Source organism: Boleophthalmus pectinirostris, unplaced genomic scaffold (assembly GCF_026225935.1).
Source record: "Boleophthalmus pectinirostris isolate CB_2022bp ecotype Guang Dong unplaced genomic scaffold, ASM2622593v1 HiC_scaffold_6, whole genome shotgun sequence".
In the NCBI taxonomy this organism is placed as follows: Eukaryota; Metazoa; Chordata; class Actinopteri; order Gobiiformes; family Gobiidae; genus Boleophthalmus; species Boleophthalmus pectinirostris.
In genome coordinates, this window is record NW_026571447.1 from 12782026 (window position 1) to 12808686 (window position 26661).

General features: G+C 38.2%; 3 protein-coding genes and 1 long non-coding RNA gene across 7 annotated transcripts in view; 2 read left to right on the top strand and 2 right to left on the bottom strand.

Moving 5' to 3' along the window:
• myom3 (myomesin 3) overlaps positions 1-16752 on the top strand; it is a 71352-nt gene extending 54600 nt beyond the window's left edge. For 2 of the 4 annotated variants that reach the window (XM_055164156.1, XM_055164157.1), the window contains 19 exons: positions 2020-2146; positions 3954-4135; positions 5078-5192; positions 6324-6480; positions 7752-7858; positions 8520-8564; positions 8730-8866; positions 9849-9993; positions 10141-10200; positions 10780-10847; positions 11865-11975; positions 12170-12257; positions 12433-12471; positions 12635-12740; positions 13283-13443; positions 14282-14318; positions 14461-14483; positions 14582-14637; positions 15400-16751. In XM_055164156.1, coding sequence (XP_055020131.1) covers positions 2020-2146; positions 3954-4135; positions 5078-5192; positions 6324-6480; positions 7752-7858; positions 8520-8564; positions 8730-8866; positions 9849-9993; positions 10141-10200; positions 10780-10847; positions 11865-11975; positions 12170-12257; positions 12433-12471; positions 12635-12740; positions 13283-13443; positions 14282-14318; positions 14461-14483; positions 14582-14637; positions 15400-15669 — 2034 coding nt within the window. In that variant the 3' untranslated portion in view covers positions 15670-16751. Of the gene's footprint in view, positions 1-2019; positions 2147-3953; positions 4136-5077; positions 5193-6323; positions 6481-7751; positions 7859-8519; positions 8565-8729; positions 8867-9848; positions 9994-10140; positions 10201-10779; positions 10848-11864; positions 11976-12169; positions 12258-12432; positions 12472-12634; positions 12741-13282; positions 13444-14281; positions 14382-14460; positions 14484-14581; positions 14638-15399 lie in introns of all 4 variants that reach the window. The other 2 variants (XR_008633483.1, XM_055164155.1) reach the window with 2 other exon arrangements.
• Positions 5616-7850, bottom strand: LOC129411883 (uncharacterized). Its single transcript, XR_008633484.1, has 3 exons — positions 7764-7850; positions 6300-6414; positions 5616-5735 (listed from the first exon to the last, which is right to left on the bottom strand). It is a non-coding gene; the product is annotated as an uncharacterized LOC129411883 (long non-coding RNA).
• Positions 16753-18067: 1315 nt separating the features above from the next.
• fabp10a (fatty acid binding protein 10a, liver basic) lies at positions 18068-18850 on the top strand. The gene is made up of 4 exons (XM_020940456.2): positions 18068-18220; positions 18303-18475; positions 18593-18682; positions 18762-18850. The coding sequence occupies exons 1-4, from the start codon at positions 18154-18156 to the stop codon at positions 18810-18812; spliced, it is 381 nt and encodes a 126-aa protein (XP_020796115.1). The 5' UTR covers positions 18068-18153; the 3' UTR covers positions 18813-18850.
• A 913-nt stretch (positions 18851-19763) lies between these two features.
• Positions 19764-23430, bottom strand: pnrc2 (proline-rich nuclear receptor coactivator 2). Its single transcript, XM_020940355.2, has 3 exons — positions 23241-23430; positions 22558-22770; positions 19764-22357 (listed from the first exon to the last, which is right to left on the bottom strand). The coding sequence occupies exon 3, from the start codon at positions 22337-22339 to the stop codon at positions 21866-21868; it is 474 nt and encodes a 157-aa protein (XP_020796014.1). The 5' UTR covers positions 22340-22357; positions 22558-22770; positions 23241-23430; the 3' UTR covers positions 19764-21865.
• Between the last annotated feature and the right edge of the window lie 3231 nt (positions 23431-26661).

A 26661-nucleotide genomic window follows, 5' to 3' on the forward strand; every position in this document is an offset into this window, starting at 1 on the left:
ATGACCTAGGCACAGGTTTTACTTTTACTTTGGCTTGTTTTCCCTTGTTTGCTGCATAATGCAAATGAGGCTAATTACAATACTAATTGGATTTGGGCTCAAGCTCCTGTCCTCTTTCCAGGTAGCTGTAGTTCAGCCAGTCAGGTTTTGTTTTTAACTCAGCTTCAATTATAAGGCATGTTAATGATCCAAACTTAAAACATCTAAAAAAAAAAAAACTTTTACATAAACTATCACTTTTAGTTACACTCAGTGGTTGAATATAACAAAGTAAAAGTAGTAAAGTGCTGTACTTAAGTAAAAATTTTAGGTACCCATACTTTATTTAAGTGCATTTTAAAGTTGATATTTTTTATGTTTAGTTCACTACATTTGAGAGCAGACATCTACTTTCCACTCCACATTTTTTTTAAATAGACTGAAATGTTTTTTTTCTGATGGGGTGTGACCTGCAGAAAAGTCTGAAGGGTTTTATTTTTAACACATTTGTAGTTTGAGCAAGCTTAAAACTAATTAAAACAGCTACAAAAAAATAAAGAAATTGTTACAAAATTCAGCACAAATTTGTATCAAAATCATTACATTTTAAGCACTATAAGACCTCTAAATCTGTCCAATATACTTTTACTTTACTCTTTAAGTACATATTTAGACAGGTACTTTAATATGTTTACTTAAGTAGATTTTTTTAGTTGAGTATTTTTTGCTCCAGTATCTGTACTTTTACTTAAAGAAGCATTGTGTAACTTTTATGGTGGAGGGTCTGTCAAATGCTTTTCTCCATGGAGAAGTTATTTCTTTGTCTAGAATGTTTCACAGTGTGGTATTAAACCTTTCTATCTTCGTGGCGACCAAACCAGTTACAGGTCAGATCTGTGGAGAGGCAATCCCGCCCACAGTTAGAATGCCTGTTTTTTCTAGGTATTTTTTGAGATATTAAACCTTAAACTATAACTGAATAAATGTAAGGTGGAGCTGTTTAATGTCATACTGGGGAACACTCCAGGCAGTGCAATGATGTATCCTTAGAAACAAGCAGGTGACGGACCCCTAACCAAAAAGTTACATAGTGCCCCTTTAAGTAGATTTGTTGAGTATTTTTTCGCTCCTGTATCTGTAATTTATTAGACACTTCACAGACATCATCTTGGCAAAACATTGTACAATCTGTGCCACAAACTGTATACTGATCAGATTAAAGGCGGCCATTCTATTTAACTGTATATGGAAAAGGATCTGTAGATAACGGAGCTATAGGGTGAGGAAGGGTAAGGCTTTTTAGATTGCTATTGCTATTGCTGTGAAATATGCCCCCGTGGTTCTGTCAATTCGTTGCACTCGAGCTACAGCAGAAGTTCACAACTGCTTGCACAAGTGATAAGGGCCTTAAAGTCTAAGTGGCTGTGAATAGGGAGATCAATGTTGAGATCAATAAGTCTGAATCCTTCTCCTCCTAGTGCTAAAGTGCCCTGGGAGTTTAGCAAAAGATTCAAACCGTATCCATAGTGCTAACACCCGGTACAATGCCTGCCCCTGGGGAAATACAGCAACACTAACAAGGAACGGCTGCTTCTTCACTGTCTTCCACTCGGTTCAATCATCATTAAATTGCTCAAAATTGACTCATGTGAGCTTTAAGCCATGTTATAATGTTGTTCCCGCATCAAAAACATAGCTGGAGTTGTGTTTAGTTATAATCACATGTTTGCGTAATCCTGTATTGTTAGTCTGTTTACAAATCCAAACCTCAAAAGTTCAACGTTGTGATGTCATGTAGTGGTAGTTTCCAAGTTAATAGCTAACGTTTACCTTGAGTTCGGTAAAGAGAGAGAGCAGAGAGAAGAACTCGGCCTAAATAATGAAAGTTTGTGTGTTAAACATGTGTCAAAGAAACAAAACACAACTCCAGGTATGTTTGTGAAGAGGAACATCATCAGAAAATAGAGTAATATGGGCCCTTTAAAGCACACAGGTTCTATTGTTATGTAGACTAGTAAAGTTTTTTCTTTTTTATTTTAGGTGTCTAACTTGACCAGTGGAAACTATTACCAATTCCGTGTTTTTGCTGCCAACGTGGTGGGTGTGAGTAAGCCCTCGGAGCCCAGTGAGCCGTTCCTTTGTGAGAAATGGACAATGCCAGAACCAGGTAGAGGAGGTGTTCTACTGTATACTGTGTGTACTGTATGTCTATGGTGGAATTTTTAGCAGAAAAAAGTTTTAAGATCTGAAAACTTAAGAAAAATACAAAACTGATGTAACCAACACATTTTCTGGAGTCTTTGATCAATATAAGAGTTCATGGTGTTCAGTTGTTCACCAAAAAAGTGAGAGAGTACAGATCATCTCACCTATTGTAGTTTCAACTAAGTCAGCTCATTCTGGTTAAAATAAAGCACAGATTAAAGTCTAACAGAGTTTCAGACAGAGCAGTGCCTCCAATTAGCATCACACTCCCAGGAAACGCTACTCTAACATCTACAAAGCATTATCTGTACGTCTTTCATCTCTGCGACCTGTTTAGTAAATTTTCTTTCCACACTGCTACTCTTTTTGTCAAGAAAAACTTCAGTGACCTTCAGCATGACACCAAACCCCACTGATTCATCAACCCAGCAACCGAGCAGTGTGAAATGTGAAATCTGGTGAACAAAACAAAATTGTACATTCAAAAGGGACTCGTCTGAATAGGTCATTACAAGCCCAAGCACACGCGCCCACAGTCTGGGATGGAGCGACCCAGCATGCACCTCTGCCCCCTTCGTATTCCAGACCGCTGACATTAATACAGCCAATGGAGAGGCACTCGCTCACACACGCCACTGTTAAAGCCCATCTCATTCATCTTGGCAAATGGGCTCCCCTCTACGTCGTTAATAATTTAAGAATGAGCGAAAAATCATTAGGCAAATTAACTACCATGTGCCATGAAGTCAGTCCAAGACCAAGGAGAGTTACTGTACTGCTTTGGATTGTAATGGTCTGCTGTTTTATTTTAATATACTCCTAAAGAACTGTGTTTTAGAACTGTCTTTGTAATTACAGTACCAGACTCACACTTTCATTCAGTGTTTTTTTTCTATATGTTTACTACTTTTTACATTTAATACACAAACAGACTGGCATCAGTTATAGGAACTAAGATATATGGAATTATGTTGCAAAGGAAAAAAAAAGTTAAATAACATTTCTTATATATATATATATATTATAACCAATTATAACCAAGTCTACAAATCACTTTTACTTTGTCGAAAAATGTTTGGTAGAGTTTTTTTTTTTTTTTTTCTTTACTAAATAATTCTATATATGTGGCTTCATTCTGTATATTTGATGTCTTCTGTATGTATCTAAAATATAGAAAGTAAAAATTTAAATTTAGACAATGTGTCCAAACTTTCTCTGGTCATGTCCATTTAAACACCAATCAAAAGTTTAGACTCTCCTTCTTTCATTACTATTTTCTACATTTTAGATACATACAAAGACATCAAATATATCAAATTAAATAAAAAGTTAAACAATACTTATACTAATACTAATACTTGAAATACTTTTTCAACAAAGGAAAGTGTGGCTAAATTGAGGACTTGGTTATAAAATAGAAAAATATATATTTATATATATATATAGAGAGAGAGAGAGAGAGAGAGAGATTTCCCTTGTGGATCAATAAAGTGTGTCTAAGTCACTTTTTTTTCTTAGTTTTTTACTTCATATATTTGATGTCTTTGTCTGTATACATCTTTCATCAGTCTATATAATATATGGGTTTGACTTTCTGAAGTGAGTGACAAAAATAAACTTCATATTAAAACTTTAAGATGGTCTGTAAATGTTGAAATAAGTAAACAAATATAAAAAACATATATATTGAGATTGTGAGTCAAATGTTTTGACTGGTAGTGTACTAATATATCTTTAAAAAACACTCTCTTTTGTCCTTCCTCCTCCAGGCCCTCCCTATGACGTACAGATTAAAGAGGTCAGAGACACCTCCCTGGTTGCTGTGTGGTCTCCTCCTCTGTACGAAGGACAAGGGCCTGTTACTGGATATTTACTGGAGGTTTGCCAGGGCGACCAATCAGACGAATGGACTGCTATTAATGACCAGCCCATCACTGGTACACATTACAAGGTACAATTATAAATCAATTTTCTGTTATGGAGCCGTACTGACATCATTTAAAGGTGCATTGTGTAACTTTTCTGGTGGAGAGTCTGTCACCTACTTGTTTTTATGAATATGTCATTGCTCTGCCTGGAATGTTCCACAGTATGACATTGAACAGCGCTGTCATGCATTTATTCAATTACAAATGGTTTTACAGCTCAGAAATCCCTAGACAGACAAAGCAATAACATCTCCATGGAGAAAAGGATTTGACGGACCCTCCTTCAGAAACGTTACACAATGCACCTTTAAGGCCAGTGTACTACTACTACTACTACCACTACTACTACGATTGAAAGCCCTATATTACACTTCTTTCTGATCTGATCTATGTTATAATGTTGTTTCCTCATTAAAAACATACCTACAATTGTGTTTAATTTCATTCACAGATGTTTAACACACAAATACTGTATATTTAGACAGTTCTTCTCTCAAATAGAAAACACTCTGTTCCACCTTGTGATGTCATGTGGTAATACAAGTGTTCCACTGTGTTTTTAAACTCCACACACCTTCATTAGACTTATTTGAATCGTTTCAGCCCTGGAATTGCCAATCTGTGTTTGTAAAAATCCCTCAGTCATCCAGGCAGGAGCTATCTCATTGCCAAAAAGTAAAATGTAACTTGAAAGCTACTGCTATGTGACATCATAAGGTGGAACAGAGCATTTTGAGTTTTGGAGATGTAGACAGACTAATAATGCAGCATTACTCAAACATGTGTGAATGAAACAGAACACAACCCAAGGTATGTTTTTGAGGAGCTAACAACATTATAACATGGCGTAAAGCTCTCAGTAGTCAGTTTTGTGTAATATAGGACCTTTAATTCTTGAGTTGTCTAGAGTAGTTTGACATTGCTTTTAGTAGGTCTCAGATGAAATAGAGATGTTGATGTTGTAGGTGTCCGGTCTGGAGACAGGGCAAACTTATTGCCTCAGAGTGACAGCAGTGAATGAGGCTGGAGCTGGATGTCCCTCTCTGCCCTCTGAGCCCGTCACTGTCACCACTCCACCAGGTACTGCTACGTTAAAGTGTAGACCACACATTTAGGCTGGCAGATGGGCACTTACTATCTATACTCAGTGAAAGGTTATGATGAACTCAAACTTCACTGGAAAAATATTACAGAAATAACAATCAGCAGCAGTCCCAAAAGGATGTCCATTAGTGTGTTTCCATCTTCCAAAATGCGCTTTAACTGTTATATGTGCAAGTTGAGACTGAGTGGGTTAAAAAATATATAATGTACAGTAATAAAAAATATATCATATACATTGACTAACCTAATGGTAATCACCAATTTTTTTATAAAGAGACTAGGGAGTCTCTAAAAAGGATAAAAGTTCCTAAGACAAGGGAGCAATGTCAATCAAACCAAAATCCAGAGACAATAAAATAAGTTTATTTACATAATAAAACAATAAAATAAAACTACTGAGCCCAATGTTAAAACATTTAAAAACTAAAATAAAACAGCCAGTGTAAAAACAGGAGGGGTAAGACAGGAGAGGGGCTGAGTCCTCCAGGCGAGGAACGGGGAGAAGAGTAGCACCAATAGCTGTAAGCACACAAATAAAACATGCAATAAAAATACAAATAAAGTCACTGCAAAAAAGTGCTTGTGCATTTTCACCTTTACCTTCGCATAAATCAAGATTCACCTGAAATGAGCAAATAAACTTTATGTCCAATATGATATTAATGCATTTCCAACCCACCTTCAAAATACACATTAAAATTAAGGTGATGGAAACACAACTGTTGACTAGAACTACTGCAAGATTCTGCTCAGGAATAGCTTGATAGTTTGTTTAAGATTGTAACATACTTTAGTGTTTTCAACTGGTAAGCAGACCTTTGTCTGTTAAATTTTTGAAAAATTTGAGAAATATTTGTAAGAAAAATGGGAAACTTGATTGTTGGAGTGCCACTTTATTCTCAGTACTTTGTTTTTGTTAGTATCAATCAATTTTAATATGCACCTGACGTTGAAGGATCTATGTTACAATGTGAGGAAATTTCTATCTGGCATCAGTAATCAAGTCACAAACATATTATTTAACCATTTTTATTAATTATTGCTTGAACAACATTAATAATAGTGTGATTTTTTTCGTCTCACTTAATTGAATTTCTTCCCCTGCAGGCTCCAAAGACATCCAGATCGGTGTGGATGATGACGGCTTCATCTGTCTGACATACGAGGCAGAGGAGATTAATGAGGAAACTCCAGGTCTCTGGAACAAAGAATATAGTGAGCCCATAGATGAGAGCAGAGCACAGGCACACAGCCAGAAGAACAGGTATGCTCCAGACAGTCAAGCGGAAATGTTCAGTGCAGATCACAATTTTTAAGTTAGACTACAGACAGGAAATCATTATTCTAACTTTTTGGGGGGGTTTAAAGGTCCTACATGACTGAAAAAAATGTTTCTTGTGAGCTGTAAGCCACGTTTTAATGTCGTTCCTTCATCAAAAAACGTATTGGGAGTTGTATTTTGTTTCATTAATCCATGTTTGAGTCATCTTTTTTATTAGTTCATCTACATCTCCAAAGCTCAGAATGCTCTGTTCCACCTTGTGATGTCATGTAGTGGTAGTTTTCAAGTTAATAGCTACATTTGACATTTAGTTCAGTAACGACTGGCAATTCCAGGGCTGAAATCATTCAAATGAAGTTATATGTAATTTAAAAACACGGTGGAGCACTTCCTGTATTACCACATAACATCACAAGGTTGAACAGAGTGTTTCTGTTTGAGAGAAGAACTCAGCCTAAATATGCAGGATTTGCGTGAATCAACCAAAACACAACTCCAGGTGTGTTTTTGATTAGGAAATAATATTATAAAATAGATTAGAAAATAACACAATATAGGCCCTTTAAAGAGTATCCATCCAAAACATACCTGAAGAGGTTTTATATGTCATCCATGTTTAAGTAATTTTTCAATCTCACTCTGGTCCTATTCAAACCCTCTTTACCATAAATTTTCCATAAATATACAAAAGCAGGATACAAAATAATACACTATAACTTCACAAACTCACAGTCACAGTTTCATCCATGAATGCATGCCAATTTGTGCAGTGATGTTGTTTTTGGTGAATATATAATTTTCAAAACAATAATAGGTATCATGCTGATCTAAATGTTATGTGTTAGCAGTAAATAACCCCTCTTTAATAATTTCTAACATATTTAAAAACATCATAAAAACGACTGCAAAATACGCTGTTAAAAGATTGATTTGGTGTTTTTTAACTTTACTCCTATAACAAAAATGGATTGAAACCTCAGGCACGCGAACTGCTCTGCACCAATTGAATTAGCTCTGAGAAATAGCATTGTGCTGTCAATGACTGTTTCTTTGGGGATTTTGTGCTAGATTCCCCTGAATTTCACACTCGCACTGTTTCATTTCTTCAGTGAATGTGAGAAGAAAAGTTTCATTATAAGTTGACTTGCTTTGGAGTTATAGACATGGGAACTTTTTTGACAACGTGTAACTTTGGGCTGTCTGGGAGGTAGACTCACTAATAAGAGGCTGGATTACTCTGCCTTGTCCGTCAGGGCCGTGCTCACCTTGACTGATGCATCGGAGGAGGATCTGGGCCTGTACACTGTGGAGGTGACGGACAACCCCAGCATGTCGTCCAGCTATGATTTCACTGCAGAAGGTAAAACCAGAGAGAGAGTCTGAGAGGGCTACAAACAGCCAAGGCATTTGAAGCAAATGAGACAAGTAAAAAGGATTTAAGAGACAGTGGGTTTTATATGTCAGGGCTGTAGGCATTTAGTCATTTATTTAGATTAATCGGTCAATGGAGTCCTAGGCGACCAAAATATTGTCTTAGTTGACTAATTAATTAATTAATCATTGCATTTATATAGCACCTTTCAAGATACCCAATGTGCTTTACAGTTCAATATTAATTTACTCCACACTTGGTGGTGGTAAGTTACTATTGTCTCTGCCACTGCTACCACCAATATTCACACCATATTCATACTAGGCAATGTGGGTGAAGTGTCTTGCCTAAGGCCACAACAACAGTTTTTGCCAGTAGCACCCCACTGTGGTACCTAATATTCTCAGTCTCCCATCCAAGTACTAACCAGGCTCAGCCCTGCTAGTGAGTGAATTGGCAGCCTTGCTCCATCAATCTGCCTCAGGACAGCTTTGGCTACAATATCTTACCACCTCACTTGTCTAAAGCCTGGAGTGAAGGGCGAATGTATAAAGCACTGTGGAGCACTTTGGGTGTCTTGAAAGGTGTCTTGAAAGGTGCTATATAAATCCAGTGCATTGATATGATTTCTTTGTGTCTTTGTTTACAGACCTAGAACGACTGAAGGAGCTCAGCTGGCAAGTGAGAAATCCATGTATGTACTTAACTATATGTTTATTGTTTATTAAGGATATCTTCATTACTTCATCACATCTGTTGCTAGCATGTTTAAATAAATCCCATAATTAAAGCTGTACAGAGTCAGAGACTGTATCTGAGCCTTATTAATCTGTGTAAACCTGTGATTCTGTGTTGGCAGTGATCGGGCTGAAGACGGGCTGGCAGGTGGAGGTGTCAGAGGAGGGCAGGGTGCGCCTGTGGCTCCAAACAGAGAGTCTGAGCGACGCCGCAGAGCTCAGACTCATATTAAATGACCAGGAAATTCACAGCACCCCGGTGAGGATTACACCGAAACATGTAGTATCTGTACCACCAAGTACTTATCGATCAAAGGAATTGTTAACAAAAGGGCCTATATGAATGCTCTTTGTGTAGGTTCAATGACCATGTTTATAAATTCATTAGGAAAAGGCTATTAACATGGCACACAGTGTTCTGGAGTTTGCCAGCAATGAAGGGAGCAGGTGCTTTGCGCAGCATAAGGCCTGACCCTGAGCTCTGAGCTCATTCAGGTGAAAGGCTCCAGAATCACTGGAGTAAAGGAGGGCATCCAACACATCTGCTGATATTAGAGCTGTTCAAACAAGGCTGACATGTTAACATTGTGTTTTTACAAACATTTACCATCATCTCATCTCACCATCATATTTTTATAATGTTCTACTATATAAAGCTTTGCTGCAACGAAAACAAAAGAGCATTTTCACAAACATTCATCGTGTTGACTACATAATAAAACGCCAGGATGTGGAAAAGAAGGGATGTTCTGCCATTTGAGGGAAACTCATTTTGTCTTATAATAAAGAAGTGTAGTTCACTTGAACCATAAAGGGAATATGAGCACAACTCTCCAGCTGCAGCCATATATAATGCAACATAACCTGCTCAGAATAATCAATAGGCCAGCACTGCGAGAGGGCCAAATGCAAATGTGAAGCTTTGGTTTCACAGAACTCTTTAATTTCTATCATAACTTTACAGTATTGATGTACTGATTATATGTTATCTCTAAATGATCACAGCTGTGGTTTATGAATTCAAAAGCCATTTCGCTGATTAGACCCTTAGGCCTGCCATACATCACAGAGCAACCTCATGCAGCCTCTCCATGGAGACTCACTTATTCTGATGAACCCAAAAGACACATACTGATGTCTTTGTAAAATACTAATAGTTACTTTGTGTTTTGTCCCACACACAAGTGCACTATCTCATGTGTCTTCATGTGAGTATTTCTCAGAGTTGGTTTGCTTTGTAGCGTCGTACAATCTCCCTGGACAAGCCCAAAGGTTTGGTGGAGATTGTGTTTGATCCTCTGTCCCCAGAAGACCAGGGCTCCTACACGGCTCAGCTGAGGGACGGCAAAGCCAAGAACCAGTTCACTTTAGTCTTTGTGGATGATTGTAAGTTTATCAAATTTCTCTGTTCCCAGTGGTTTAAAGTTCACATTCAAAAACATACCTTTTTAAAACAAAAACTCTAATAATCAAACAATAGACAATAGTGAACAACTGTGTAAAAGCTGTTTCAAATGTGCTCCTGTCTCTTAGTGTTTCGTCAGACTATGGCTTTGGCTGGTGCAAACCGACACAACTATAAGAGGAAGTTTGGTAAGGACCCCTCTGCATCACAGACAAGTACTACAACTCCCTACCTGGCCCTGGTACTGCATGTACAGGAGAGGGTATTGCATCTACACAAGAGGGTACTGCATGTACAGAAGAAGGTACTGCATGTACACAAGGGGGTACTGCATGTACAGAAGAAGGTACTGCATGTGCACAAGAGGGTACTGCATGTACAGAAGAAGGTACTGCATGTGCACAAGGGGGTACTGCATGTACAGAAAAGTGCACTATATAATAAAGGAACACGACTCTCCTGCCTTTTGTACCATTGTTGATACAGTGATAGATTTTGAACAGCAGTGGTGCAGTTGGCAGCCGTACCATGTAGACAGAGATGTGCAGGTTCCAGACGTGATTAGAAACATGCAGCGGTCAATGTCCCAGTGCCCTGTGTGCAAACACACACCGCACTGGGTTAAAGTCCATGATTCTGGAAAAGTCTCACAATACTGCACTGCATAGTGTATTTAAATCAGATCTACTACTATGTAATTTTGTATGTGATCCAAAGTGTCATGTGTGTATCCTAGGTAGGTCAACAACATGTGTTGTGTTTTCCAGGGCCCCATTTCCAGGAATATCTGTCTTGGTCTGTGACAGATGAATGTGAAGTGGTTATAAAGTGCAAGGTAATTTAACTACATAATCAGACAGGCCTGGGGGAAGTGTCTTGCTCAAGGTCACGGCAACAACATTCAATGCCATCCATACCCACATCTTTTTAAGTAGAGTAGAATGGAGGCCAGGCAGCCAATAGGCCCTAAGGCAGCAGTCTCTACTCATTTTAGCACTTGCAAGAAACAGTAAATATAAGCGCCATGGCCTTAGATGGGGAACAGTTGGATGCCTATAAAACATAAACCATCATCCATTTATTAGTGAACAGAGTTAGGCATCAAAATGACACATTTTCAATGGTAATTAATAACATTTTGTTATTCAGCACAGTACGTATAATTCAGAAATCCCTTGGTGAGCTGCTTGGAAGCAGGTGGAGAGCTCCTGGTAACTCCTGAGCAATATCAGTAGCGACACATAACACCAAATGTGTTAGTGAACAATTGACTCTACAGACAGAGTTAACCAAAATGTAGATGTTAATACTCCATGTCCTAGAGCACAACAATCTAACAAAGTAAACCAACCAGCAGATTACTATAACTGTGGTCAGTGTTGGGAAGCAACTGAATACATGTATAGAAAATACGTGTTCTGAATATTAATTATATTGTGTATCACTGTGTCACCTGACTGAGTTTCTTTTGGAATAAATAAAGTGATCTATTTATCTATCTGTCTATCAGTCATTCTCTATCTAATTTGGAGTTCCTGTGCATTTGATTTTTTCTTCTCTAATTATACATAAATTAATTCAAAACAAGCTGTTTGTAATTATATATCATGTTTTTTTATACTATAATGTAAATGCCACTCAGTGTTCCAGGTATTCAGAATACAGTATTCTGATTGGACATTGCATCATATGTTACAAAATACATTTTAATGCAGGTATTCAGTATTCAGTAACTGAATACATTTTCAATGCATGCTTCCCATCACTGATTGTGGTATTGATAACATTTAATTTGCTTGGAAGAAAATAACAAGATAATAAAACTGACTTGACCTGTCTGTTCTTCTCACAGGTGGCAAACACGACTAAGGAGACAACCCTGAAATGGTTTAAAGAGGGCAACGAGATGAAGGGGGTGGCGTATGACCCAACCTCTGGTCACAGCTCTTTCACAATCTCACGGGTACAGAAAAGATTAGTAGACTTTGTTTAGTAGATTTTATTTTTTTTTCCAAGAAAATAGAGTCACCTTATCTTCACCTTCACAGCTTACAAGGATAAATTAAAGTAGTGTGGTTGTCTTGGGGGTATTAATATTTCATTTGAGAAAGTTCTGAATATGTTTTATTTCAGTAAGGTCAGTGGTTTTCCCCTCAGGTTACCCAAGAGGAGACGGGCACGTACAAGGCTGTGGTATCTGATAAGAGAGGAGAAGATCAGAGTTTCTTAAAATTATCCGATAAAGGTGGGGGCGCGACTTTGTACTATTTCACAGACTCTCACAACATCCCTTCTTTGTTCTTTGTCTACACTTTCTTCACCAGCTCTGTCTCACTTTGCTCTAAATCTAACCGTGAATAATAATTTTTCGAAAATCAATTCTTTCTGAAGGCTTAATTGTTCTTTCTTTTCATTCACAGAGTATGACAAGCTTCTGCAGCAGCTCAGTAAACAGTGTGGTGAGTTATTTGTATTTGTGAAATCATTGAGTTACGTTCCCAGCGTGGCGAGTGTAAATACAAACCTGTGCTAATTAAGTGAGCGTTATTCAGGGATATTAATTATACCGTGTCGTCTCATCTTCGCCATGACAACAGCCGCCTATGCTAACTGTCTGTGCAGCACTGTCAGCTGGGCCGCTAAGCATCGAGTGCACGGAGGAAGGATTCAGGCTTTTCTGCTCCCTCAAATATTACATCAACTACCTGAAGACCAGCTGGTTTTTCAAGTGAGAACTACTAGGCTGCCACCACCACCACTACTACTATTACTACTGTTACTACTACTACATGAACTACCGGTAGTTGCTGGGGAAGACCTTTAAGCAGTCAGTTCTTACATCTTATGGTGCCACATGCTTTGTCTCCGTGGATATAGGTATGATTATTGTCATATTGTGGAACATTCCAGGCAAAGCAGTAACATCTCCATGGAGACAAGCAGGTTGCAGATCTCTGTAAGAAAAGCCACATAGTGTACCTTTAAAAAATTTATTATTTTAATATAATGAAAGACTATAACTATAAAAGGGTAATTTTGCAGCTTTTTAAAATCACTTTATTATCTCCAGCTTTTTTTATTAACTAAATAAACAAAAACACTGAAACAAAATACAGTCTCCCATGTTTCACCAAGTGTGGAATTCTTGGACTGGTCTAGTAACTCCATCTGCTGGCTATCTTATGTAATTGCATGAAGCATTACTAATAACACCTTTGTAGTATTCAGGTAATGCTTACTCTACCAAACTCCTATACATTTGCCCTGTAGGGAAAAGCCCATGGACCAGACCAGGACCAGAACAGGCTACAGTCAGCAGAAGGTCTGGATCGATGTTCTCGACCCGACTGAGAAGGACCAGGGGAAATACAGCTTAGAGATGTTTGATGGAAAAGACACACATAAACGTCACCTGGACCTGTCAGGACAAGGTGAGGGAGGAGCGCCTCTAGTAATACACGTTTAACTCCTTCAGTATTATGTTTATAAAGTTTGGTTAAGATCGTTTATATTCCAAAAAGTCCTCACCCTTTAAGAGAAAATTAAAGCCCAAACCTTTGTATACACAATACCAGTAACAAAGAGACAGTACATAAATACATGTTTTGATGGTTATGTAACTGCAGACCTAGATTTTTTTCTATTCTTTAATGACAGTTTGCAGCTGATGTCATTAACATTCCCTGGGTTGTTATGCTAACTGTAGATACTGCTTTGTCTGCTTTGTTAGACTTTAATCTGAACTTTATTGCAACACAATCTGACCATAAAGAATGACTTAGCGGGAACTAGGTGACCTGATTTGTGCAATTAAACAAGTCCCTCTGAACTATCATTTCAGTCACAGCATTAGCCAACAGTTTTTCAGTTAGTCACTCTCATCTTAGTGTTAAAAATAAAACACCTAAACAAGGACCATGAACACTCGTATTGATCACAGGCTCCTAAAAATGTGTGTGTAAATCTATTTAGTTTTTACATGAGTTTTCAAATTCTTAAAACTTAAAACTTATTTGACAGTGTTTGTTAAGGTGTGCCTTGAGTCACCATGGTAACTCTCTGAGCATACCACCATTGGAGATACATACAGAGCACCCCCAGCATGATGTCACTGCAAACTGTCAATTCATCAGAAGGAAATCTTAGGAAGGAAATTTTTATTTGAATCCGAAGGACAAAATAATGAGCTACACCATATAATTAACGATTACTAAGAGGAAATGAAGTTGAATTTACTGTACGACCAACCCTTTCTTCCTTCCTCTACAGCCTTTGCCGATGCCTTAAAGGAGTATCAGAGATTGAAGTAAGTGCTGCCTCCTAGTGGTGCGTCTTTAGCATGACATGGTGTGACAATCTTAATCCATGTGTGAGTTAACAGCATGCATGAATCTTCACCTAAATACTTGACTCTTAAATGTTGTTAAACCTGTTTTTGTTTTTTACAGACAAGCCGCCCTGGATGCCAAAAGTGAGTGTTTCATAACAACAGAACAAAGGATTATTATTTTTATCGACAATGTTTTTGATGGACAGATTAATTTATGTCACATTTTATGCTTTTAACAGGAAGGGCACATGTGATCAAAGGTCTGCCTGATGTGGTGGCCATTATGGAGGGCAAGGTAGTATTTTGTAATCATGAAAATACAATTGTATATCTCTTTGACAGTTTACTATTTCTATATGGCATAGGTAAAAATTTGTGCATAAGAGTACCAATATTTAAAGGTCCTATATTACACAAAATGGACTCTTGTGAGCGTTAAGCCATGTTCAAATGTTGTTACCTCCTCAAATACATACCCAAAGTAATGTTGTGCTTTGTTTGTATGTGTTTGAGTCATCCATTATTGCATTATTAGTCATTAGACATTTCCAAAGCTCAAAATGCTTTATTCCACCTTGTGATGTCATGTACTGGTATTTTTCAAGTTAACAGCTACATTTTACCTTTAGTTCAGTAAAGATTGGCTATTCCAGGGCCAGATTATTCTAATGAAGGTGTAATGAGTTCAAAAACACAGTGGAGCACGAGTGTTTGAAAGAAGAACTTAATCTAAATATGCAGGGTTTGTGTGATAAAAATGTGTGAATGAAACAAAACACAACTCCAGGTATGTTTTTGACGATTACACATTATAACATTTAGATTAGAAAATAGCGTAATATAGGCCCTTTAAAACAGTATCAATCAAGTAGAAGTAGGGCTTTTTTAAAACTGGCTTGAATAATACTAACATAATATAATATAGTAGCCAAACTGCAGAGAGCAATGTTTCTTCAAAAATAATTAATTGTAGAAGTGAAATTATGCTGTCATAAAATTACTCAAGAACCCATCTCTCCTTTTTCACTGTCTCTCTTTCTCCTGTTTTCCTCCACAGACTCTCTGCCTGACGTGCTATGTTGATGGAGACCCCTACCCAGACATTTTCTGGCTCCGAAATGACAAGCAGATCGCCAGCGAAGGCCAGTTTTCCATTACCAAGGAGCATAAATGTACAACCATCACCATCAATAATGTCACCATGCAGGATTCTGGGAAATATAGCATATTCGTGGAAAACAAATATGGCTCTGAGACGGTGGATGTGACTGTGAGTGTGTATAAACGCGGAGATAAACCACCCGCCCATGCTGTGATGATGGGTTAGGGACATTAAGAAACATTTTCAAAAATAAATCCTAAATATTGAAGGTGCATTGCATAACTTCTCTGGTGGAGGGTTTGTCAAATGCTTTTTTCCATGGAGATGTGTTTGCTTTGTGTGGAATGTTTCACAGTATGGCATTAAACCTTTCTATCTTCATGGAGACCAAACTAGATCAAGTTACATGTCAGATCTATGGAGGGGTGACCTTGCTTACTAGGTATTTTTGAGATATAAAACCACATGTAATTGAATAAATGTAAGGTAGGGCTGTTTAATATCGTACTGTGGAACATAGCGCTCCTTTAAAATGCATATGGCCATGTCCCTAAGTTCACTAACACATAATTGACATAATGAGATTTAAGATTTTACTTAAAATGTTGCCTAGTTTTTTCTATCTTTTTGTGAAGTTTATAATTTTACTTTGTGGCTGGACATGGGCACCAGACATGACATGTGCAGAGGTAATTACATCATTGTTACCTAATAGCCAAAACTTGCACAACGGGTATGATTAAACCAATAAATAAAAAATAAATGACACATCGTAATTTGAAGGCTTAAACCAAAAAAAACACCCTCCCTATAGTATTTTGCTTTAAAAGTCATTACTACTTTGTGGATTTTTGTGCTTGTCTTTATAACCTTTTTTTTCCCCACACAAACTATCTTTAGACCGAAGTAAAACTATAATAAATGTTACTATCTATGACTATGGTACTATTCCACCAAATCAAGTAAAAATGAGAAAAACATGAAAACCTGTCATGTGCATTTCAAAGGTTATGATTTTATTCATGTTAAACTTTAATTTAATCATCTTGAACTATCTTCTGTCTGAGGTATTTTAGTGGTATTGGATTATTAATGACAATATAAACATAATGCATGTTTAGATTAATCTGTTGGATAATCAATAAATGAATTGAAGAAAATGTACAGTCTCTATTTGTATCTAACTTTGAATTTCCTTTGGGCTCAGTAAAGCATCTATCTATCTAAATGTGTTTTAAGAGGTCTGATGTGAACTGAGGCTGGTGCTCTTGTCCACCAACAGAAGCAAACAGTCCGTGGTGCCATTGACCTGAGTGGAGGGCCTTGCTTTGGTAGATTCACACTTGTGTTGTAAGATATTGCAAATAGAAATATGGATACAAATAGTAACCCTTTTCTGACAGTACTGAATCCGCCGAATTTGTTAATGGTTAATAATTTATTATCATTAGAGATAGAATAATATTTTCAGGGTCAATATCTGGTGAGATTTAAGTTGTAAAAGATTGATTTAATATCTTTTAAGGCTCATTACAGATGCAAACTAAGTACAATAATGTTGTACTAATGTTTATTTATTGCAGCTGATGTTTTTTTAACAATAGAAAAGTTTTTGTGGTTTAAATCTGGATTATCTTATCTTTTATTATCTATATTAACTTCAGCAGTATATCACATTTCAAAATTTGTTATCGTGATAACATACTTATAGACAGTAATGGGAAGAATACTTTCCAAATGTATGTAGTTATTAAGATTAAAATGTATTGTAATGCAAAATGCATTAAAATGTATTTTGTAACACGTTCTGATACGTGGTTCAGAGTATTGCTTTCTGAATACTTAAAATACTTTTTCATCAAGTTGCATTTACAGTCACATTTTACAACAACGTGCCCTGTGGTAACTTTACGTGCCTCTGCACTGCGGTGTGTAGTATGTACGGTATAGTACAGAGGCCCATAATTATACATTCACTTTAGGGATGTATTTGAAAAATATCCATATAAAACCACACCCAAGCCTGAGTGACAGACATGTGCATGTGCATGTGTAGAAAATGTACAGTTATAAGAATATATTATTAGGATCTTCAAGTGAGTAACACATAAAGCCCGTGCACCCACAGTAAAACCCCACAGAGGAGCCTGCAGAGGTACGCCTGTACGCACTGTGTGTACCTTGAATGTCCCTATTGAATCTAAATGGATGATTCAAGTTAGGCATGTAGGAGTGCCATAGTGATTAACCCATGGTTAAGTTTCAACTTTTGTGTTTGCATGTGTTACCTGCACAAAGAGGAATAGTTACTCAAAATTAGTAATATAATATTCAGTTATTTCTCAGCACTGTTTATATGCCAACATCTGTATCATCAAAACAAGTACAGAAATTCACAGACATTTTTCCATGATAACCCTTTTTCTATACTACTATTACTATTACTATTACGTTTCAAAAATCCCAACTAGATGATATTCTATTTATATATTCTATTTACATTTGTGTAACCGTTACCTAGTACATAATTTTGTCTGTGCAGAAGTTACTGAACTTGCGGTTGATCAAATAGTGAGGATTACTCCATGGGCTGTTACTGATTAAACAGCCCCATTGCATTTGGCTATAAGAGAAGGGAGCTCCAAGTATCTGTCCCCACTTTGCTTTGAGCTTCAAGCAATCTCAGCCTCCAGGAGACCAAACATCATCATGGCCTTCAACGGAACATGGCAGGTCTACGCTCAAGAGAACTATGAAGAGTTCCTCAGGGCTATCGGTGAGTGGACTACCAATACCAAGAGCTGAATCATTATAACAAACATCTGCTTATACTATTTGTGGTGCCGAATCTCCAACAGAGCTCCCAGAAGATGTCATTAAAGTAGCCAAGGACATCAAGCCAATTACAGAAATCAAACAGAATGGAAATGACTTTGTTATCACCTCCAAAACCCCTGGGAAGAACCTGACCAACTCCTTTACCATCGGCAAGGAGGCTGAAATCACCACCATGGACGGCAAGAAGCTCAAGGTAAACCCCACCTGCATAATAGCTGGAAATAAGAGAGAGAGATATTTATTGATCTCAAGGGAAAGCATTTAGCATTTCAGTATTTTCAGTATTTTGTTTTGTTTTGTTCTTCTACAGTGCACTGTCAACCTAGAGGGTGGCAAACTGGTGTGCAACACAGGAAAATTCAACCACATCCAGGAGATTAAAGGAGGAGAGATGATTGAGGTACAGTAGAAGATAAGACTAAAAAGACTATATAAATTTATGAACATTACTATTAAAGGCTCCTCTGGCTTCTTTGCAGACTTTGACAGTGGGCTCGACAACTCTCATCAGAAAAAGCAAAAAGATGTGATGTGGATATTTAAATAAAAATGTCACTTTGTAAATTTGTTTTTTTGGTTGTTTTTTTTTTGTTGAGGATTAATTTGACTATAAACAATTGAAGTCATCTTTACAATGCCATTACTCACCATAAATATCAGGACTTTGTTCTGTCGGGTCCAAATGCGGAGTTGGTAAATGTTTTGTCATGAGCAATTACACTCATTGTTCATTGTTCATTGTACTTTGGCAAAATACCATTACCATGCTAAGGAGATTGCGGTGAATCTTTTATTTACAGTAATACTCTAGCAGGCTAATATTCTAGGGCCTAGAATATTAGCCTATAATAGAAGTTCTATTGAACTTCTATTGTCTTGTTCATATTCACACCAAAATCATATTATAATCTGATTTCTTATGTTACACAAAGTGTATTCCTATGAGCTTTAAGCCATGTTAGAATGCTCCTCAAAAACAAACATACCTACCATCTCCAAAGCTCAAAATGCTCTGTTCCACCTTGTGATGTCATGTAGTGATAATTTTCATGTTAACATACCTTTTATTCAGTAGAGATTTGAGTTCCAGGGCTGATATCCAAATGATTCCAATGAAGGAAGTTTGAAAATAGCACTTCCTGTATTACCACGACATCACAGGGTGAAACTGTTTTCTGTGAGAGAATGCGGGTACGTTCTTAATAAGGAAACATTGTAACAGATCAGAAAATTGCTCAATACAGCCCTGCCAAATCTAATGTGAGAGTAATCAAAGAAACCATGATCACAAAGAAACTGGATGATTCAGCTTGATACGGGCAATTTGAATAATCTTCTAATTTGATATGAAGTATGAACGTAAGTTCAGCCAGTGTTATATTTGTAAGTAGCCAAGATAACTAGAAGTTGAACTACAGCTAGTAGTAGTGTTGGTGTTCATAGTTTCATGTGTGAAAGAATGTTAAAGAGACAAGACAAAGTTTAGGGGGAAGGGGAGGGGATTTATTTTTTCTTTTGGAATTTTGGTTTCAAATAACAGTGCATCTTGCATTTTTTAACACAATACCAATATAGTTACCAATCACATAAAGGGCATACATCAGTTCCATTTGTTCAGTGACATTTCATAGGGGGAGAAATTCAAAGCCAATTCGTCATAGTTAAATTTACATGGAGACGTTGCTATGCAGGAACCAACCGAACAGAAAATAAAATATGAACATGAAGTGAACAAATACAAAGTGAAAGTGGCAGAAGCACCAGGCTGTAGGCAGGCGGAAGATCGGCCGACAGCCAGGTGCTCCACATTTGGTCGATCTGTGGTTCTCCCAGATAGAAATGAACTGCAGCAGGTTTCAGCATTAACTTAGGCACAAACGGGTCATAACAGTAAAATAAAAGCTCACATGATGTAAGCACATTCACACCCAGATCCAAACATAAGCAAGTCTCCACTGTCCAATTGCAATTTTAAAATTTTACTCATGTTTATTTAGCATTTATTTGCACATAGCATCTTTCACCCTACACTGTGCATAATATAAAACAATAAAAAATGTGTGCAACATTTCTGGGAATAACAGTGCACGGGTGCTGAGAAATGCTAGAGGCATTTTTTTAACAAAAATATTCTTCAGTATTGAAGTCAAGACATGACCTTAGCATGTCTTATACATTCAGTGTTATTACTAAAAATACTTTTGTCAAGCAGATCAAAACTGACCTGCAAATGTACATATGCTACAAGTACTTTATACATTTTATTATTTACATGGCTCTTTAAACATTTGTCAAGTTCATATTTTGTTTTGACTTCTCTAGGCTGGCCATAACAGCTCCAATTCTGCACAGAGAAAGCAACAAGTGCCTCAACAGAGGATTCAAAAGTGAGGACAGTTGATTAAGCCTCCATCATTCAAATAGCATTCTGACCTGTAACTCAAAATCTGATTGCAGTGCACAGGGTAAACAAGGCAGCAAGTGTCTGTCGATGCGATGGTCACCCGTTTTGTAAACAAACACCAGCCACTGTTGTGTCCCTTAGGCCACATCACTTCAGGGTCTCCACAGCTTTGCCTGGCCTTTAACAGGTGCATGCAACTAAACAGAACCAGAGCAAGGACAAAATTCAACAATCTTACACTTAACTCTGGCCCTCTTCCGCATGTTGAGCTGCTGCACGGCTCTTTGTAGGCAAAATCTGGGAGCATAACATACAGATTAGAACAGTCAGAATGACCCACCTCAACTAATTATAGTTGGATTACTGTGGATAAACTGACTGAAACAATACTGGGCAACAACGGAGCAAAATAATTGCTTTGGTTCACACAGCATTTCATACGCCTTTCAACAACAACAAAAACATGTACAAAATAATGCTATGATAGAGTGTAGCAGCCCTTTGAGCCAACTCCTATAGTGCATATGCGCACAGCGCAATAAAAATATACAGGAGTTCAAGGCCCAAGGTCTCTGTGCCATGGTCTCTTCACCCTTCTGTTTGAGGTTACACTTTTGACCTATACTCACTTCAACAGTAAGATAGCTTTGTCCCTGCAGAACTGCAGTTTGAGTGTCGCAAATATATCAAGAAGAACAACAAAAGCCTAGCTACTGGCTACAAATGTGAATTTGTATTAGCACTGGAATAAAAAAAAAAAGAGGAGGACTGAGAATGTCAAACAAAAAGTTGTTTGGAAATAGACTGCACTTACGGGAACTAACCTGAAATTTAACACTCGATGGAAAATAAAGTGACACTCAAATCTGCTTCGATAGCCAACATAAAAAATACAAAACAAAAGTACAACTAAGGATACCCAGTTCATCATAAGTCACAGAAGATTACTCCTCCAAAGACATCACCTACCAGCAAGGCTACAACGCTGTAATTGGTCTTATTAGGTTAAAAAAGGGAATAGAGTTAGCATTTACAGCATAGTATCTGCAAACATTCCCTAGTCTGAAGGTCAAAATGTAAAAGAGGTAAAAGTATTACAGCACTGAGGTGTTCCTGGTGGGTGCATGCCCTCAGAGAGTCCCAGTTCATTGGCCAGTTTAAACACCAAACATGTGTGCCTCACGCCTGCACCTTCAGAAGGCTCTTGAGCTGGAAGGCCATGATCTCCCTGCTGTCACAGGCCCCCATGGGAAAGGACACCCAGTGACTGGGGGGTTTGGGCAGGACGCTGGGCGATGGTGGTTCGCTGAACTTGGGCCCTGCGTAGCTTGGACTTCCTTGAGCGCTCAGGAGCGTGTTGAGGTGAGACACAGCGCCCTCCCAGTTCTTATCATAACTGATGGCAAAACGGACAGCTGCGTTTTTGTCTGCAGACGCGGCCTGCCGCGCCTCAGGAGACCTGTGGTACACTGCACCTTTGTCACTACGGCGATGACTGTGGTGAAGGCCCCCTGCACTCCCTGCAGATGCTGCCACAGCCGACCCGTTCTGTTCACGGCTCCTCTGCTTAGCCCGGCCAAGTGGGTGGTTCTTCTTGGATAAAGGTCTCTCAGGGTGGGAAACTGGAATGTTGTACCTCTCACCACCTCCCATGGTGTTTTTCACTGTCACCTTAAAAACACAGCAACAAAGCAATGTAAGAAATATTAATTGTGTGTGGGCCAAATACATTGTACCAAATATCTGTTCCCAGGAGGAGGCTGCATGCAGCAGCACCGCCCACTGATAACAAGCACAGAGGCTACGTGCAGAACACCAAGCAGCCCGCCCCTCCCCCACAGCAGCCAGAGCAAAACAAGCTGGGCGCTTACCTCTTTGTTGTGAGAAAAGTGTTACAGTGGTCTCTCTTTAACCGCACTCCTCCAATCGGGCCCCAGGTCCTCGAAGTAGTTATTCTACTTCTCACTGCACTTTTGTGTCCAGCAAGAACTGAGGTTCTCATGTGCCAACGAGCGATGATTTGTCGTGGAACCGAGCTGAACATTAATTCACCTCGGCACACGGATGCTCTGGAAGTCACAATCCTGTAAACAAATGTGCATTAGAACAGTTTGCACAGCTCTCTGCATTGCAATTATGCTGCGTGATCGGAAAAAAAAACGTTTAACAACAGACCATTTAAACTGCGTCATCGCAAAACTACAAAAAAAATAAAAAAAAAAAAAAAAAAACCCATAAAAACACGTATAATAATTACCATAAATGTAATTATGGCTGTAAAAAACGGTTAAAACCCATAACGTTTGTCTTTAGCAACTCCTGCGCAATATGCAATTAAGGCATTGCTTTCCTTTGTTTACCATTACAATGCCTTACGGTGAAAAACAAGATCAGTTTTCGATTAACCATACCAAATCAAATTTATACACTGCTCTGAAAACCAAATACTCTTGCAAATAAAGTCTTGTTTTTGTGGGTCAGCCTATTTTGGCAGCAAACCAAAACAAAGAAGGTCTCATTCAACATGGCGACCGAGCACAAAGCGTACTCTTACCGACTTCCTCTGGCTTTGTAGTGGCCCTTCGTCGAACAAAAATATGGACAGCCTTTGATAATTCCAGGCGGACTATATAGAAACTATAGCAAAGCTATATTTCCCTACAATCCGACCCCGTCGCGGCTTTAGTGGTAGAAAGTGGCCGTAATCACAGCCGACTCGACTCCCTGTGAATTGCAACAAAATGGACTCTACAGTGGGGCTATGTAGCTGCAGCTCATCCACATCTGACCAATCGCGTGTCGAGTTGTCTTCGCTCAGCCAATCAGAGGACAGATCACCAGACGCATTCAGACCTGTTGCCAGACGGGTGACGTCAATGTGCGTACCTCCTTCGCTTCCTTTTGTTGAGACTCGGGTATTTCCTTAAAGAAGTGAAAAAAGAAGAGAAAAACAACCGGGTTTTTACACTTTTCAACGTTTTATTTTACACTACGATGCCTGTATTTGAGATATTGTCTATTAATGTGGACAGTAGCCTAATTCTGACCGATATGTCACGGTCAATAGATGTTATGTAACAATGGTTATGATTTCATTTCTTTCAAGTGTATGACTTTGGTTGAGCATTTGTTCATTTAACCACACGGTCTCCTCGAATATAAAGTTATTCCATCAAACTGTAGAAAGATAACCATTACAACTAATTTAGAAGGACTTCCATTTTCAAAACAACAACTTGTTTCTTATTAAAGTGGCCAGATTAAACCATATTTTTCATCCTGGTGAGGGAACTTATTCTAGTATGCCTATGAAAACGCTTAAGAAATGTAACAGGTTGTGTGGGAAAATTAGGCATCCTCCATAAAAGGCAATGGTTCTTTTTACTTTATACCACACAATGTCTGCAAGAAGGTTCATTCTGAAAGACTAAATAATGTAAAATAAATCTACATAGGGACATATGGGCAAGTAATCACAGGATGTTGTGGGTCTCTCTGTCTACCCTCCCCCCACTGTTTTGTTTAAGACCCACTGGTGTGACTCCAGAACAGCTGTGTGGGAGTGTGGAAATGTAAGCTTTTCTACTTTATATAGCCAACAAAACAAAGAAAAAGACTTTAAAAACCTAGAAGAAACGTCACTAGGACTATGCTACAAATGTGAATATTTAACTATAAGACATGGGTTCAGTAGTCCATGCCTTACGTGTGAGGCACACACACTGTGAAAAGATTAAGCTTTATCTATGTGTGACGCTGGTTTATATCTTTAGTCCCTGGGATTTTAAAAAGAGTTGCGCAACACATAATCTGTGTCAGTTAGACCTTAGTTGAAGGCCGAGCTGGATAGAGACACTCCCCAGAGCCTTTAAAGGGGAGTGTACCATCTACAAGTGTCATCCATGTTTGGAAAATAGGTCATGTTTCGTGTAGGGCAAATACAAGGCATAGCAGGCTACAGAAAGCTCCATATTTGACCAGTCGTAGTGGAAGCATATAGACTATAGTGGAAAGACAGTAAACAAGGGGGATGGTGCGTGCAAAATAATACAGGCCCATTGCATTAATCTTGGATCTTTGCGAATCAACAAGCTACAACAAGTTCTCTGCGTGATTTGGATGTGAGAAGGGGCCAAGCCAGGACGTCAGCAATGGAAAAGCTGTTAGGAATGAAGATCAACTAAATATTGTGTCATGAAGCACACCCACACACTCAGGGGGAGGGGGGGCACATAGTTTCACATAAGGGCACTAAATGCTTTTATTACACAACTTAAGACTGCAAAATATGAATCTGCATGTAGACATGATTTATGCTGTCTCTGGACATATGAATGGAAGATAATAGGCTATATGGGCCTTAATGTAAGATATTTTCACTTCAGTACTTTCTTTTGTTGATAAAACATGGCTTTATCCAAATACAGAACAGAGGCTATTCTTGGGTAAAAACAAATAACAATTCTAGCAGCTGCATCAACATCAGCTTTAAGGGCACTTTTCTGATGGAAGCTTTTATTATTTTGCCTAGAATATGGCATTAAACTGAACTGTCTCTGCGGAGACTGTTGCTAGGCCAAATTATAAGTCAGATCTGTGGAAAGCCAACCCTGTTCTGTTGACATGACCATTAAATTTATGCAAAATAGATAGGTTTACTGACATATACTGTTGAATATTACAGACAAAGTAACAACAAGTAAGAGGTGACCGCCACTAGAAAAGTTACATCTTTAAAATATAGTAGCAGCAGCTTAGACTCATAGACTTAGACACATTTTATTGATCCACAAGGAGAATTATTTAGACACAGTAGCTCACACATCACAATATAATAACAAAAAGAGAAAATATAAATGATAATAATACATTCAAAATACACTACCGTTCAAAAGTTTGGGGTCACCCAGACAATTTTGTGTTTTCCATGAAAAGTCACACTTATTTACCACCACGAGTTGGAAAATGAATAGAAAATATAGTCAAGACATTGATGAGGTTAGAAATAATGATTTGTATTTGAAATAATAATTTTTTCCATCAAACTTTGCTTTCGTCAAAGAATCCTCCATTTGCAGCATTTTCAACATTGCAGACCTTTGGCATTCTAGATGTTAATTTGTTGAGGTAATCTGGAGAAATTTCACATCACATTTCTAGAAGCCCATCCCACAAGTTGGATTGGCTGGATGGGCACTTGTTGCTCCCACAACAGTTCAATGGGGTTTAGATCTGGAGACTGCACTGGCCACTCCATTACAGATAGAATACCAGCTGCCTGCTTCTTCTCTAAATAGTTCTTACACAATTTGGAGGTGGGCTTTGGGTCATTGTCCTGTTGTAGGATGAAATTGGCTCCAATCAAGCACTGTCCACAGGGTATGGCATGGCGTTGCAAAATGGAGTGATACCCTTCCTTATTCAAAATCCCCTTTTGCCCTGAACAAATCTCCCACCTTACCAGCACCAAAGCAACCCCAGACCATTACATTACCCCCACCATGCTTGACAGATGGTGTCAGGCACTCTTCCAGCATCTTTTCAGTTGTTCTGCATCTCACAAATGTTCTTCACCTCAAACTTCGATTTGTTCCATTCATAACACTTTTTTCCAATCTTCCTCTGTCCAATGTCTGTGTTCTTTTCCCCATATTAATCTTTTTCTTTTATTGGCTAGTCTCAGATATGGCTTTTTCTTTGCCACTTTGCCCTGAAGGCCAGCATCCCTGAGTCGCCTCTTTACTGTAGATGTTGACACTGACATTTTGCAGGTACTATTTAATGAAGCTGCCAGTTGAGGACCTGTGAGGCGTCTATTTCTCAAACTACAGACTCTAATGTACTTATCTTCTTGCTCAGTTGTGCAGCAGGACTTCTCTTTCTACTCAGGTTAGAGCCTCTGTGTGCTGTTCTAAGAAGGGAGTAGTACACGCCATTGTAGGAAATCTTCAGTTTCTTGTTAATTTCTCATATGG